The 13694-nt window shown below is 41.8% G+C and overlaps 1 protein-coding gene across 4 annotated transcripts in view; it reads right to left on the reverse strand.

The window, feature by feature from the left end:
* The window catches only part of CACNA1D (calcium channel, voltage-dependent, L type, alpha 1D subunit), a 416410-nt gene that overhangs the window by 169614 nt on the left and 233102 nt on the right, over window positions 1–13694 (reverse strand). For all 4 annotated transcript variants that reach the window (XM_006892226.1, XM_006892225.1, XM_006892228.1 and 1 more), the window contains exons 6-7: window positions 7122–7274; window positions 5759–5955 (exon numbers count right to left, since the gene is read on the reverse strand). In XM_006892226.1, the coding sequence (XP_006892288.1) occupies window positions 5759–5955; window positions 7122–7274 (350 nt within the window). The remainder of the gene's footprint in view (window positions 1–5758; window positions 5956–7121; window positions 7275–13694) is intronic.

A 13694-nucleotide genomic window follows, 5' to 3' on the forward strand; every position in this document is an offset into this window, starting at 1 on the left:
GTGAGGCAGCGAGGGGAAGTGAGGCAGTGAGCAGATTACACAATGGAGCAAGCAGAGACTTCACAGTCACAGCTCAATGGAAGTTTCCAGAAGCACAGGCCAATGTTAATAGATAGAGCAAACACTTCTCCAAGAGGAAGGTGTTAAGGGCCAACCAAGTGCAGCCAGAGTGCTCCTTAGAAGCAAAGATGACAGTCTCATGCTAGCAGAAGGGGCTGGTGCCTGGAGATGTATGTCATGCTTGAAAAAGTTGAGGGTAAGTGAGAGAGAGGAAGATCATGGGTGAAATGGACTGATACAGTGACTCACACCCAGCAGTGATGGTGTAAGAACAGAGAGCTTGCAAGGAAGCCAGGGCCAGTGCGAATCAGCGCTGACTCGATGGCACCCAACCATAGCCGGGGACAGAATGGATGACCTCAGACCTGACTCCCCCCTGAGTGCCCAGAACTGTAGGCCAATAAGGAAGTGTAGTCTGGGCAGAGCTGTAGTTCCTGACTTGCAGGTGTGAGCCTATAGGCCTTTCCAAAGCCCTGCTTTCAGCATGAGCTCTCCTGCGCATTATCTGGCTGCAGGTTTTAGCTTCCCAAAAAAACCCTCATGCATTTTACCATGTTTGTCTCATGCAGGAGCCAAACAGAAAAAAGAGAATGCTAGGGGGCAAAAGTTTCTCTAACATCTGTTGCTGAAGTCTAGGGAAAGGACACTAAATCCCTTTTAAAACACCTGTTTGGCCGCATGAAAACTGATGCGCTTAATAGAACGCCTATCAGTCTGCACATCTTACAGTGGCAATTAGAGTAATGAATGAGCCAGGGCTGTGGCTGCAATTGTTGATCTAATGAAGGTGGATAAACTAATTTGAGCAGGAAGGCAGAGGGTAATTCTTCCAAGCAACTATGCCACTAAACTTATTTAAAAACCCATGTGCGGAGGAGAAGCAGGCAGCCTAGTGTGATGGCCAGAGTGTGGCCTGGAGCCAGGGGCTGGAACAGACTCTGTGGGCCCATTTGCTTTTCTGTCAGGAGAGCTGAGCGTGGAGAGAGTACCCACCATGCTGATAGAGGAAAGACCCATTCAGGGCTCTCCCTATGAGATCGCCCTGCTCTACAACCCTGGACAGGTCCACAGGCCAAGTGCTGGCCTCAGTCTCCTGTTTCAGAGAATAGCTGTAGTAGCAGCTACCTGTGCCATTACCGAGGGATTTTTTGAAAAAGCTTTTCCTTTCTTAGGAGTAGGTTTCCCGTGGATTTATATTTGCTCTGATCAGAACTATGACCAGGAATGAGAGCTGAGGGTAGGGCGCAAGGGGTCTGGAGAAGCTGGAGCCACAGCAGATACCCTAGAAATCTCTGTGCCAGAAGGTGGGAAGGAGAAACAAAGCTAAAACTTTAAGGGCCAGTTTTTCGCCCAACTGTACCTTCTTAACTCGGTCTAAATTTGGAGTCGAGTGGTTCTTATAACTTACTATATATGCAAAGAAGAAGTTAGGACTGGCAAAGGCTCCCCAAAAACCCCATAGGAGAAGACAGACTCTACTTGGGATTTGTCTGCATGGCTTTATCAACATTGGAGAAGTTCACATGAACTAAAGCACTCCAATTTAGACTAATGCATTAGTATTTATGCCAAAGCCTTCATGTGGTAGGACCTGGTGCTCAGGAAACAATATTCTCCTTGGCTTCCATTTTTCCTCACTTGAAAGGCTGAATGCACATGGGTGTCCTTTTCTCTGTTATTATACTACAGGGGAATTGGTATACTGATTGTGTTTGCCTGAGTACAGAATAAGAGATGGGCCCAGGAAGGCAAGCTCTTGGCTGATTAACGAGAGAAAAATTCCCCAGGAGCCTTGAATGAATGAGGTTACCAGCTTGACCATAAGTGCTTCCTGCTGGATTTCACTGAGAAATAGCTTGGTGCTAACATATGAGACCAGGGTGATCTGTGTGAACAGCTTTCTCCTGAAACTAATAATATTTTGCATTAATTTCCCACATGCAAAAACACTTTTTAAGTTGTACAGCTTGTAGACAAGAAAATTTAAGCCCAGAGAGGTTCTGTGACCTACCCCAGGTCATACAACCAGCTCTCTTCAGGCTTAATGTTGGATGTTTGGTGATTGTGGTTTTTTATCATAAATTAATAAGTCCACATCCAAATGGCTCTAAGTGTGATCTGCTGCATGCTGGGGCTGCTTGTCTCGAGACTCAGCCATTCCCCTGACATGCTTGAGAATTTAGCCATAAGTGAGTTTGAGGACATGGGCTAAGTATAAATACAACTAGACAAGAAGTGATTCCCAGCTAAGACTTTTTTCACCATATACAAATATGCCACAAGAATTGAGAAATCAGTTTGCAATAAATATTGACAATATAATCTCCTTTATCTCTCAAGATATTCCATTAAGGTTCCAGTTGTGGATAAAAATAAGGATTCAGGCATGACTCATGCATGCAATGGGAACGGTACAGTTGAAGGACAGTAATAGTGCCTGGTGCTCGCTTAGCACCCTCACTGGGCTGACCACTGATGGTCTGTTCTGAAAGGCAGCTGTGTGACTTCCAGGTGGCCAAGGTCTAGAAGACACAGAGACTGGCAGTCTCAGCTCCTGCCTATCTCTATGATTAGTTAATAAATGCAATTAACATGTAATACAAGCAACCTTGATGGGCTTCAGTCAGGTCTTAGACATTACTTAGCTGCCCCCTAGTGTTCTAGAAGTGTTGACAAATTTCTGACAAGAGAGAGGACAGTCAAGGAAAAAGGACTGGGTTCTGGTCTAGAACAGGGTCAGCAATTATGACCTACAGGTCAAATCTGGTTGGCATCTGCACTTGAAACAGCCCTTGAGCTAAAAGGTGTTATTATAAAACGACTGAAAAAAATTTAATATCTCATGACACAGGAAAAGTATATGAAATTTACATTTTAGTGTCCATCAAGTTTTATTGGAAGATAACCACATTCATCCATTGTAAATGGCTGTTTTTGCACTAAATCATCATGGCTGAGCAGTTACTATTAAGACTTGATTCAAAAGTTCATGAATAGTTAATGTTTAGGTCTTTACACAAAAAAGTTGTATCATGTAGTGGTTGTTTCATATCAACTCCTTGCTCGGGTGGGTCTCAAATCCCTCTTGTCTCTAGCTTCAAAAACGCATAATGTTTACAAGTTACTCTGAGGAGCTCCTCATGAGAACAAAGATGCTGTATACTTTAAAAAGAATGTGATTATATATATTATATTATATTATATTATATTATATTATATTATATTATATTATCAAATTATTGTGATTGTTATATTAAAAAAATCTCATGGTCTGCCAAAAGAACAAATAGATATGTCTTTGAGAAAGTGCTGTTAAGAGTGCTCCTTAAAGGAGGGTGAAGCTTCATTTCACATACTTTAGGCATGTTGTTAAGAGAAGCTATTCCTTTGGAAAAGGACATCATGTTAGGAATGGTGAAAGGTCAACGGAAGAGAGAAAGAATCTCACTGAGATGGACTGACAACAAAATGACTGCAGGAATGGGCTCAAGTATATCGCAGGTAATGAGGACGGCACAGGATAGGTCGGGTTCACCTCTGTTGCTCATGGGTCACTATGAGTCATACTTGACAGAACATAACAAGAGGTAACACTTAAGAAGCACTGGTGGTGTAGTACTTAGTATGTTATTTGGGTAATCAAAAGATTAGGGGTTCAAACCCACCAATGGCTCAAGGGAGAAAGAGAGGCGGCCTCGTCCCCTTAAAAATCTAATGCAAAGTTGCTGTGAATCTGAATCGACTCAATGGCACTGGGGTTTTGGAGGTAAGATTGGCAAGGGAGAGAGCAGGATTTAGGGCTGCTGTACACAGGGTTGCTATGAGTCGCAGGTGACTCAATGGCACATAACAACAACAGGTACTACTTAAAGGCTCCTAGGACAGCAAACAAAAATTTTTATGGCTGGGAGTATGTAGTTTCCCCTCTGTAATCATACACTCCTGGGGTTTTCACTTGCTTGACAATAGGAGAACTGCCACAAGAGGATCAATGTGCAGAAATATAATACAAAGTCTAAAATTGTCCATTCGTCAAGGCATGTTGGATCAGCATCTGACAATTCACTGTGATGACAGAGTGAAAGGCAAAGCTGAGAGGCTTCACAGACTTGTATTTTAAAAAACACAAACATTTTCTGGACTGTTTGGAGGAAAGCATCAGAGTTTGGCCCATTAAGAGGATGGTTTTTCTCTTTATCGAAAAATGTCATGGGTAGACTGGGATTGAGAACTGAACTAATCAGACTAGGAGTTGCAATTGAATTGATCATAGTGAAATACACTCTTTACCAAAATTTGAGGGTCTGCTTGCAAGCCATGGTCTTAGGTCATGCTCTGTAATATCCCAGCTCTTTCTTCTTCATAAAAAGGAGTTGTCTTATGACTAGAAATAATAGATGTGCATATTCACAGACAGACAGACACACACACACTCACACACACACACACCATCTAACTATGAGAAGGAGGGGAGAGAGAGAAACAAGAAATAACAACCTAGTGATGTTTAAATCACATTATTAAACTAGACTCACACTGCGGCGACTAATGACAGAAACAATCCTTCTTTGTCTAACATACAGGGGTTTCTACCTTCCTGCAAGCAGTTTTCACTGGGGAAGGAAAGCAGAAACCCATTTATAAGCACTCAATGTTACTCTCTTAGGGTATGGAGCAGTCTGAAGTACTGAAAAAACTGTCTAAAATTTAGAGACAGTTAGGAGCTGTTTCCCAGTTTCCATTTGATTAAACACTATTCACTCCAGAAGCATTTTACCACTAAGTACCTTTTAAGAACTCATACTGGAATGCTGGTCAGTCTCATCTGGTCTCATGTTTAGGTTAAAAATCTACAGGTTAGTAAATTTTTTATAGCAATCTCTATATCACAGAAAATAATTTCTAAAGTTCTGTGATCTTTTTCAAATTACACCAAACAAACAAACGTACACATGAGCTCAGCTCTGGAAAAATGGCTATTAAAACAGTCCTGTGCTTTATTTATAGCAATTCTTATTTCTAGCTCTGTCAGGAACAAGGGCAATCAGCCCCTTCCAAAGCGAGTGGAAGGGTCTCCAACTGCTTCCATGGTGAGTCGACTAGGTCTACCTGTCCTGGAGATCTGGAGTGTAGTATCTACCTTCTACCCTCTGTATGAGCCAGAGTACTATAGCTTTGAAGAAAAGAGAGCTAAGGTTACCTTGTTGGGGATGGATTTATAGTTGCACTGAACATTTTTTTAAAATTATTAAATATAATAAAGGGAAAAACTAAGTTCAGGCTAAGTTTTTAACTAAGGGAAACATGACAAGGACCCAATTTCAGGTCTAACATGCAGAAGTCCAGGAACCTGTTAACCTGGGAAATGATCCTCTGGATCTTTGTGTTTAAGCAAGACACCCCTATTCTTCTGTGCTTCCTCCAAAGGAGACGAAGGTACAGAACACACTCAGCAAAAAGTCCCCAGGCAGCACTGAGGAGTGGTGAACTAAAAGGCCAGAAGCTGCCGTCCCTGAGCAGCTTTCTACAACTGAAACGAAGCTTGTGGGGAAGCAGGATGATAGAGCCTGCTGAGTGAAGACCGGTTGAACTTCACTTTCAAAGTCTCTTTTCTAGTCAACTCTACAAAAGAACTCTAGCTGCTCAAACATTTTTAAACAAGAAAACGAGAGTCCATAAACTCTCTCAAGACACTTACCCAGTAGAGCACGTCTGTCCAGCCCTCCATGGTGATGCACTGAAAGACGGTGAGCATGGCAAAGGCAAAGTTATCAAAGTTGGTGATGCCTCCATTGGGGCCAACCCAGCCACTCCTACACTCTGTGCCATTGGCTGTACACTGGCGTCCATTCCCTGAGAACGCACATGGCGCTGGGTCCTCTTCAGCTACGATATCTGCAAAGGGAGCAAGAAAGCTGTACCATTAAAGTGAGGGCCACTTAGGCGAGGACCATGAGGAAACCCAAACCAGGCACATCCTCCCTCCCCATCTAGGCTGTCTCAGAATCCTATGTGTCCGTCAAGGTCTAGCTCAAACACTCCCTCCCTGGTGGAATGTTCCTTCTTTATTTTAGTCAGAAGTCAGCTCTATCTTCTGTACTTCTTAAAACACCTTTCTTCAGCCTTAAAATGATGCTATTGTTTTATCTCATGTAAACAGTCCGCAGGTTATAAATGAGATTTGAGCCAACCCAGCCACTCTTAGGCTCTGTGCCACTGGAAGTACACTGTTGTCCATTCTCTGAGAACACACATTGTGCTGGGTCCTCTTCAGCTACAGTATCTACAAACAGCAAGATGCTGTACCCTCAGATGAGAGCCTTTAAGAGTAATCTGTAGCTGAGTCAGAACAGGTACCTGTGATTCTTATTTAGCCTTACTTGAGTACAAAAGTGGGAGACCTTGTGGTGTTGTAGGTTAAGTTCTGGGCTGCTAATGAAAAAGCCAATGGCTCAAACTCATCGGCCACTGCAGGGCAGAAAGATGGGTAGTCTGCTCTCTAAAATATTTACAGTCTCAGAAATGCCATGGGAGCTGTTAAATTCTGTGTAGTAGGTAAATTTCTATAGGGCTTGACAACCATGGATTTGGTTTAGTTTTGTTTTCACTCAAGAAAAGGCTCAGTCTTTTCAGTGACTTAAAAATTGTACATACAGCAACTGAAGGTGACTGTGATGAAAGCTGCAGGTAAGGGTTGGTTCTTAAGGCATTTGGCTGTTAACCAACAAGTTGTGCTGTTTGTACCTAGCAGATGCCACAAGGAAGAAAGAGAATACAGCCTGAAAATCTGCTCTGTAAAGATTTATAGTCTTAGAAATACTACGGGGTCACTATGAGTTGGAAGCAACTTGATGGCAAGAGATTGGGTTTGGTGGGAGGTGTTGGTCCAGTGATTTCAAAGGGAGGGCAAGTTTATATAATATTAAAGGGCAAATGGGAGCTGTCTATGAGTCAGAAGTTCACAACCCTGGGATTGAATGCCTGTTTTCTTAACACGGGAATTATTTGGGGGAAAATCAGCTTTTTAAAAAGTAAGGCCAGCTACCATGTTCATTACTTACCTGAGTCAGCAAAAAAGCATGTTTTGTGCATTTTTCCAATAAAAAGTTCCAATCCTATAATAGCATAGATTATGATTACAAATAATACCAAAAGGGCTATATGAAGAAGGGGAACCATGGCTTTTATAATGGAGTTCAGGACAACTTGTAAACCTAGGAAAGAAAAAAGTAGGTTTGTGAGCCAGGATGGCACTTCAGGGATACATATGTGTCATTCCTAATGGTGCTTGTTCCACTGAAGACACTCAGTCACCAAATTCAAAGAGATGTTTCAACACCAGATGCTCTGCCAGGGAAGGAGGGACAATCTCCTCCTGTACCAGTCAGATCTGATTTGACGGTACACTCACACAAAAATAATAAAATAAAAAAAATTTTTAAAAAAGCCTATTTTTTAAAAAAAAAGAGATGTTTCAAAACTTACAATTAATGTTAAGCCTGGATGTGAGACGAGAAAAACAAATAAACAAACACCCATTCTCAAACATCATCTAACTGAGTTCCCTCACTTAACAGCAAAAGGCCCAGAGGTGGGATTAATATCACCATTAGTCATTTATTTACACATTCATTCATCCACTCAACAAAACCCCTTAAAAATGTACTATGTGAAAAGCTTCATGTTTAGTGCTTTTGAGGAATGAAGATGTATTTTATAAAAAGTGTCCTTTCTGAAAGATTTTCTATTCTAGAAGGAGGCATAAGAATTAAACTCAGAATCTAACCTAAGCTAGCACGTTATTAGACATGATAGGAACATGATCAAATTGTTAAAACTAAAGCGGGATGAAAGGTGTCCCTCTGGGTGGCAAGAAGGAGGATGTGAACATGGCTCCCCTCTAGGCAGGGCCCGAAGGCTCATTAGGATGGGTTTCCCCAGGTGGCTACAGGAGAGTGGCTGCTCCCCGCAGAGAGAACCACACATCTGAGCCACAAAATGAGAGTGCCAGACGTCTGTCCAACAGCAAAGAAACCAGGCACGTTACAAAGACAGCAAACACAACAGGCGTCAGGAGGACAGATGGAGAAGTAGTTTGATACTCCTGAGCCTCTCCAGCTAGATCACAAAGATGCTCAGAAAACTGTTTAAAAGAGATATATAACTAGGTATTTCTGTCATCACAGGAGACTAGAGCGAGGGCTACATGGTGGAGGGGACCTGGGGGAAGGTTTGTAAAATAATGAAAGAATCTTTTCTTTTACTTTTCCATAATTTTTGGACTCATGTACTTATAACTTGTTAGTCAAATTTGTGTCTTCTAGGTTGCAACACCCCCATGATACATCATCAAGGATATGAACATGTACGGCCAAGCACAATCAATAAGAGTGCATCTAAATCCCAAAATCAATCTCCATAATAGTCTATGTGTTTCCTACTGCCAAAGGCGCCCTTTAGAGTAGTGAGAGAAGATCTTCACCCTGAAACCCACAGCGTCCCTTTTCAGCAGGAAGTAGCTAAGAGAATACGCCATCCCCTTTTCCTTATGACTCAGGGTGAAGTCTCTCTCAGGGAGGAGTGATAGGGAATGGCAAAGGACACACTGACAAAGAAGATTAATCAGAACTGGCTTTGACAAGCACTGTGGCATTTGGACAAGAACAAACTGGGAGGAGGGTAGAGAGAATAGTGCAACAAGGAATGAATGGAAACCCAAAATCTCTGTAAATGTTTATGAAAATTAATAAAATATAGAAAAAAAAAGAATGTGGAAACTGAGTTGGGGAAATCACACCCTATGGAGTGCTCCAATTATTCCAGCCAGGGTCATGGACAAGTTGTAATGTGCGAAACAAGAACACTCAAAAGTCTTTGCTGTGGAGTTGGAACTGACTCATAACTGACCCTCCAGTGGGTTTTCAGGAGGCTGTAAATAGCAGAGAGGGAGACTTCCCATCTGGGTGGATCTGAACTGCCAGACAGAAACTACCTTTGGTTTAGCTGCACAATTCCCTACAGACTAAGCAAAGCAAACCAAAAGGAGGCTCTCCTGGAATGAGGGTAATGGGAGAGGGAGAGCTGAGAGAGAAGAGGGAGTGAAAATCTTGGATGTGTGGAATTTGGAACACCAGTATAACATTAAAATGAAAAAATCCAGCAACTGAAACGTGGGCTTAGGGCAACAAGGGACCGTCATGTGGAAAAGCTATCCACAGAGTAATTAATACGCAGAGCCATGGTGTAGGAGAGGCTGCCAAGGAACCAAACAAGAGATAACAGGAAATGGGATGCAGGGGCAGCATTAAGGATTAGATTTGCTGAAAGGAGCAGAGGACCAAGGGAAAGTGGTCACAGGCGGCCAGTGGTCACAGCCAGCCAGAACCACAGGAGAAACCACACTGAACTGCATTCTTTCCACTTGGCTGTGACCCTGGCTTCTGCGCCACTATTTCTTTTTCACTTCCCCTTCCTACTGTCTTTTCCTTCTTCAGATGACCCCTTCTCTTTCCCCTTCTCAAATATATTTAAAAGAAGAAAGGATATAAGATGCTGTGTTGCTTAGAGTTAAATAATTTCAAAATCAGTATAGAACAGACAAAATAAATACTTACAAGCAATAATAACAAATGCTTACCATAAGACCTATGCAGGGAAGTGGTAGGGGGAAAGAAGGAGGGAGGATCTTGTTACAAGGAATTCAGACTTCAAAGTTTCATCTTTTCCAGACTTCAAATAACTAAAATTCTAGGTGCTGCCTTTGGATACTAAATACAAAAATGGCTTTTTAAAAAAAATAAAATTAAATAATGATCAACAGGCTTACTCTCAGTGTTTTGATTCCTATAGGGAATAAATGAAGGAGAAAAGCAAACATCTGCTCTAATCAACTTGGACAAGTTCTTCTTTTAAACACATGGATGGACCATGCAAAAATTATCATCCAGCAGTTGGTTCTTCTAAATTCTACAATAATGAGCCATATGCTTAATTAGTATTGTTATGTTTGGAGTAATTAATATTTCAGATTGGTCAAACCATGAGATACCAGAGCTGTACTATAATGTGAATGTTTACACTTTCCTTACACTAGGCTCCATGGCACGGAATCGATGCTGATGTGTATACCACAGGACTCTATTCACGGAGGGAGTGGAACAGAGTGCCAGTAATGAAGGGGTTGTAGGTCTGGTCCTGGTCAGCCACTCACTAGTTGTGAGGACTTGCTCAACACCTTCCCAACTAACAGGCCTCTGTTTCCTCCTAGAGGAGACTGAGCAGATGGACCAGAAGATCTTTAGGGCTCTTTCCTCTGATATGATGATCCTACTCAGAGGAAGCAAACGGTTCATAGTACTGCTTTTTTTAAATTTTTTTTTTTTACAGAACTATATCAAATATATTTCGGTTTTTTGTTTGTTTTATGATTTCAATTTTCATTGACACTATTGGTATAGGGTATCAATAACTTGGATATATTACGTATTCCACTTTCAGTTCTTAAAGCCAAGATTGCATTAAAAATGGACACTTATTTTTTTATCTGTGCATGACTGAATGGAAACACAATATAATTTTTAAATTGTTTTTAATTGAGATTTTAATGAGTTTATAGAGAACTTGGATTTCCATTCATTCATTGTTGCACATTTTCCTCCCTGTCCCCACTCCAGTTCACTTTTTTCCTTTGGAAAAAAAAATTCTTTCATTCTTATACAGTCCTCTCCCCCCAGTCCACTTTACTATGCAGCTCTTATTCTGGAATCTTGTCATGCCAATAATACCTAATCGTATGGAAACTACAGAACAATCTCACTGATTTCACATGCAAGCAAGATTCTACTGAAGATTATCCAAAAACGACTGGAATACCACATCAACAGAGAACTACCAGAAGTCCAGGCTTGGTTTAGAAGGTGTCGTGGTACTAGGGATATTGCAGCTGATGTTAGATGGATCTTAGCTGAAAGCAGGGAATACCAGAGGAATGTCTATCTGTGTTTCATTGACTATGCAAAGGCATTTGACTGGATCATAATAAACTGTGGCTGACTCTGAGAAGAATGGGAATCCCAGAACACTTGATCGTTCTAATGCGAAACCTATACTTAGACCAGGAGGCAGTCGTCAGAACAGAGCAAGGGAACACTGCATTGTCAAAATTGGGAAGGGCGTACGCCAGGGATGCATCCTATCTCCATACCTTTTCAACCTATATACAGAACAGATTATCTGGGAGGTTGGGCTCTATGAGAAGAAATGTGGGGTCAAGATTGGTGGACGATTTATCAACAACCTGCGTTATGCAGATGACACAACCCTGCTTGCTGAAACTGAAGAGGACCTGAAGTACCTGCTGCAGAGGGTCAAGGACTGCAGCCTACAATATGGATTGAGGCTCAATGTCAAGAAGACAAAGAGTCTCACCACTGGACCAACTGGCAGCATCAGGATGGATGGTGAAGAGATTGAGATTGTATACAGCTTTAGTTTGCTTGGTTCCACAGTCAACAGTCTTGGCACCAGCAGCCAGGAAATTAAAAGGCACATTGCCATGGGAAAGTCTGCTGTTAGGGACCTCTCCAAAGTACTGAAGAGCAATGGTGTCTCTCTGGAGACTAAGGTGTATCTGATACAGGCCATGGTCTTCGCAACCACTTGTTATGCATCAGAGAGATAAACAAGGACTAGGAAGGATAGAAGGAGAATTGCCTTTGCGCTGTGGTGCTGGAGAAGAGTATTGAGAATACCATGGACTGCTAGGAAAACAAACAGATTTGTCCTGGAGAGGGTTAAACCGGGTGGCTCCTTGGAGGCAAGGATTCTGAGCCTCCGTCTGACATACTTTGGACATGTGAGGAGAGACCAGACCAGTCCTTGGAGAAGGACATCATGCTTGGGAGGGTGGAGGGACGGCGCAGGAGGGGAAGGCCCTCTATGACAAGGATTGATTCAGTGACTGGGATAATCGGGATGGGAGTGTCAGAGACAGTGAGATTGGCACAGGACAGAGCAGAGTTTAGGGCTGTCGTACATAGGGTCGCTATGAGTCGCAAGCGACTCGACGGCACATAACAACAACAACAATATTCCTTTTATACAGTTCTCTACCTTGTCTGTTTCAATTCCGTGTCCATTATTTATCCCTTCTTTTCTTAGTTTCCCCCCAACCCCATGTCAGTCCTGTTTTATGACAGTGGCATTATGCAGTACTTGTCTTTTTTATGACTGAGATATAGCCCTCAGCATAATGTCCTCCATGATCACCCATTTTGTAGAATATTTCATGAGTGTTATTTTTCAGTGCTGCATAATATTGTGTGAAAATACCACAATTCCTCTATCCATTCATTTGTTGATGGGTTGTTTCCAATTCTTTGCTATTATGCACAAAGCAGTAATAAACATGGGTGTGCATACATCTGCTTGGATGGCAGTTCGGTTTTTTTAGGGAATATATCCCATAGTAGAATTGCTAGGTCAAATGATATTTCTATTTCCAACTTTTTGAGAAAGTGCCATACTGCCTTCCATAGTGGTTGCACCATTTTACGCTCCCACCAACAGTAAATAAAGGATCCACTTACTCCACAATCTTGCAAGCATTTGTTTGGGGCTCTGTTGAATTTTGCTATTCTTACTAGGATGAAATGATACCTCAGAGTTGTTTTGATCTCATACTGATTTAAATGTAAAGCTGGAATTATGAGCTTCTGGAATTAGGCTGTTGTGGGAAGCTCTGAGAAATACTTTGGGATTCTGATAAGCCTTTACCAGGTGAATATAGCTAGTTAAGAACTCCACAGAGGTCTGAAGTACTATCTTTTAAAATATATTTCTCTCCCACTGAATGAATATATGTTCACATGCATGCATGCATATTTACACAAGACCATGTCTTGCAGGGCAGTCTGAATTCTCTTCAGTAGAGACCAGACAATGAAACATATGGGGGTAATTTTAACAATCACAGGTATCTGAGAAGAAATAAGGAAGCCAAGGCTGTCAACCAGCACTGGAAACAAGGGTCCAGAGCTCTCAACTCGCTCTCTCCTCAAAAGGTTATTCTGTTTTATAAAGAATGATCTACACCAGGGCAGTTAACCCTTCCCACTTGAAATTTTTTGTTGAAACCATGTGTTTTTTCAGTCATGGCTTCTGAGTGAACAATAATAAAAGAATAATAAAATAATAAATAAGTATATAATAACAAAAATAATAGCCAACTTTTCTTTTTTGGAAAGTAGTAATTGTGAGGACCTCACAGGATCTGGCAGTGCAGTGTTTTGTTCTGCTGTACACAGGCTCACTATGCATCAGGCTCAACAACAATATGGATTTTCATACAATCAGAAGGACACATACGTCCCCATGGGTCTCTGACTCTAGGGTTGGTGGAAAGAGGCTCAGCTCTCTAGATTCCATGACACAAGCCCTCAGCAGATGGACAAACACTGAACATGGGATAGGAGGATCCTGCTAGACTCTAGAGATGTAAAGTGTTGGGAAACACACAGTTCACAAAAGGAATAAACTATGAACATCAACAGAGAACTACCAGAAGTCCAGGCTGGTTTCAGAAGGGGTCGTGGTACTAGAGATATTGTAGCTGATGTTAGATGGATCTTGGCTGA

Source organism: Elephantulus edwardii, unplaced genomic scaffold, assembly GCF_000299155.1.
Source record: "Elephantulus edwardii isolate Elephantulus edwardi_28Jun2011 unplaced genomic scaffold, EleEdw1.0 scaffold00113, whole genome shotgun sequence".
Classification (NCBI taxonomy): Eukaryota; Metazoa; Chordata; class Mammalia; order Macroscelidea; family Macroscelididae; genus Elephantulus; species Elephantulus edwardii.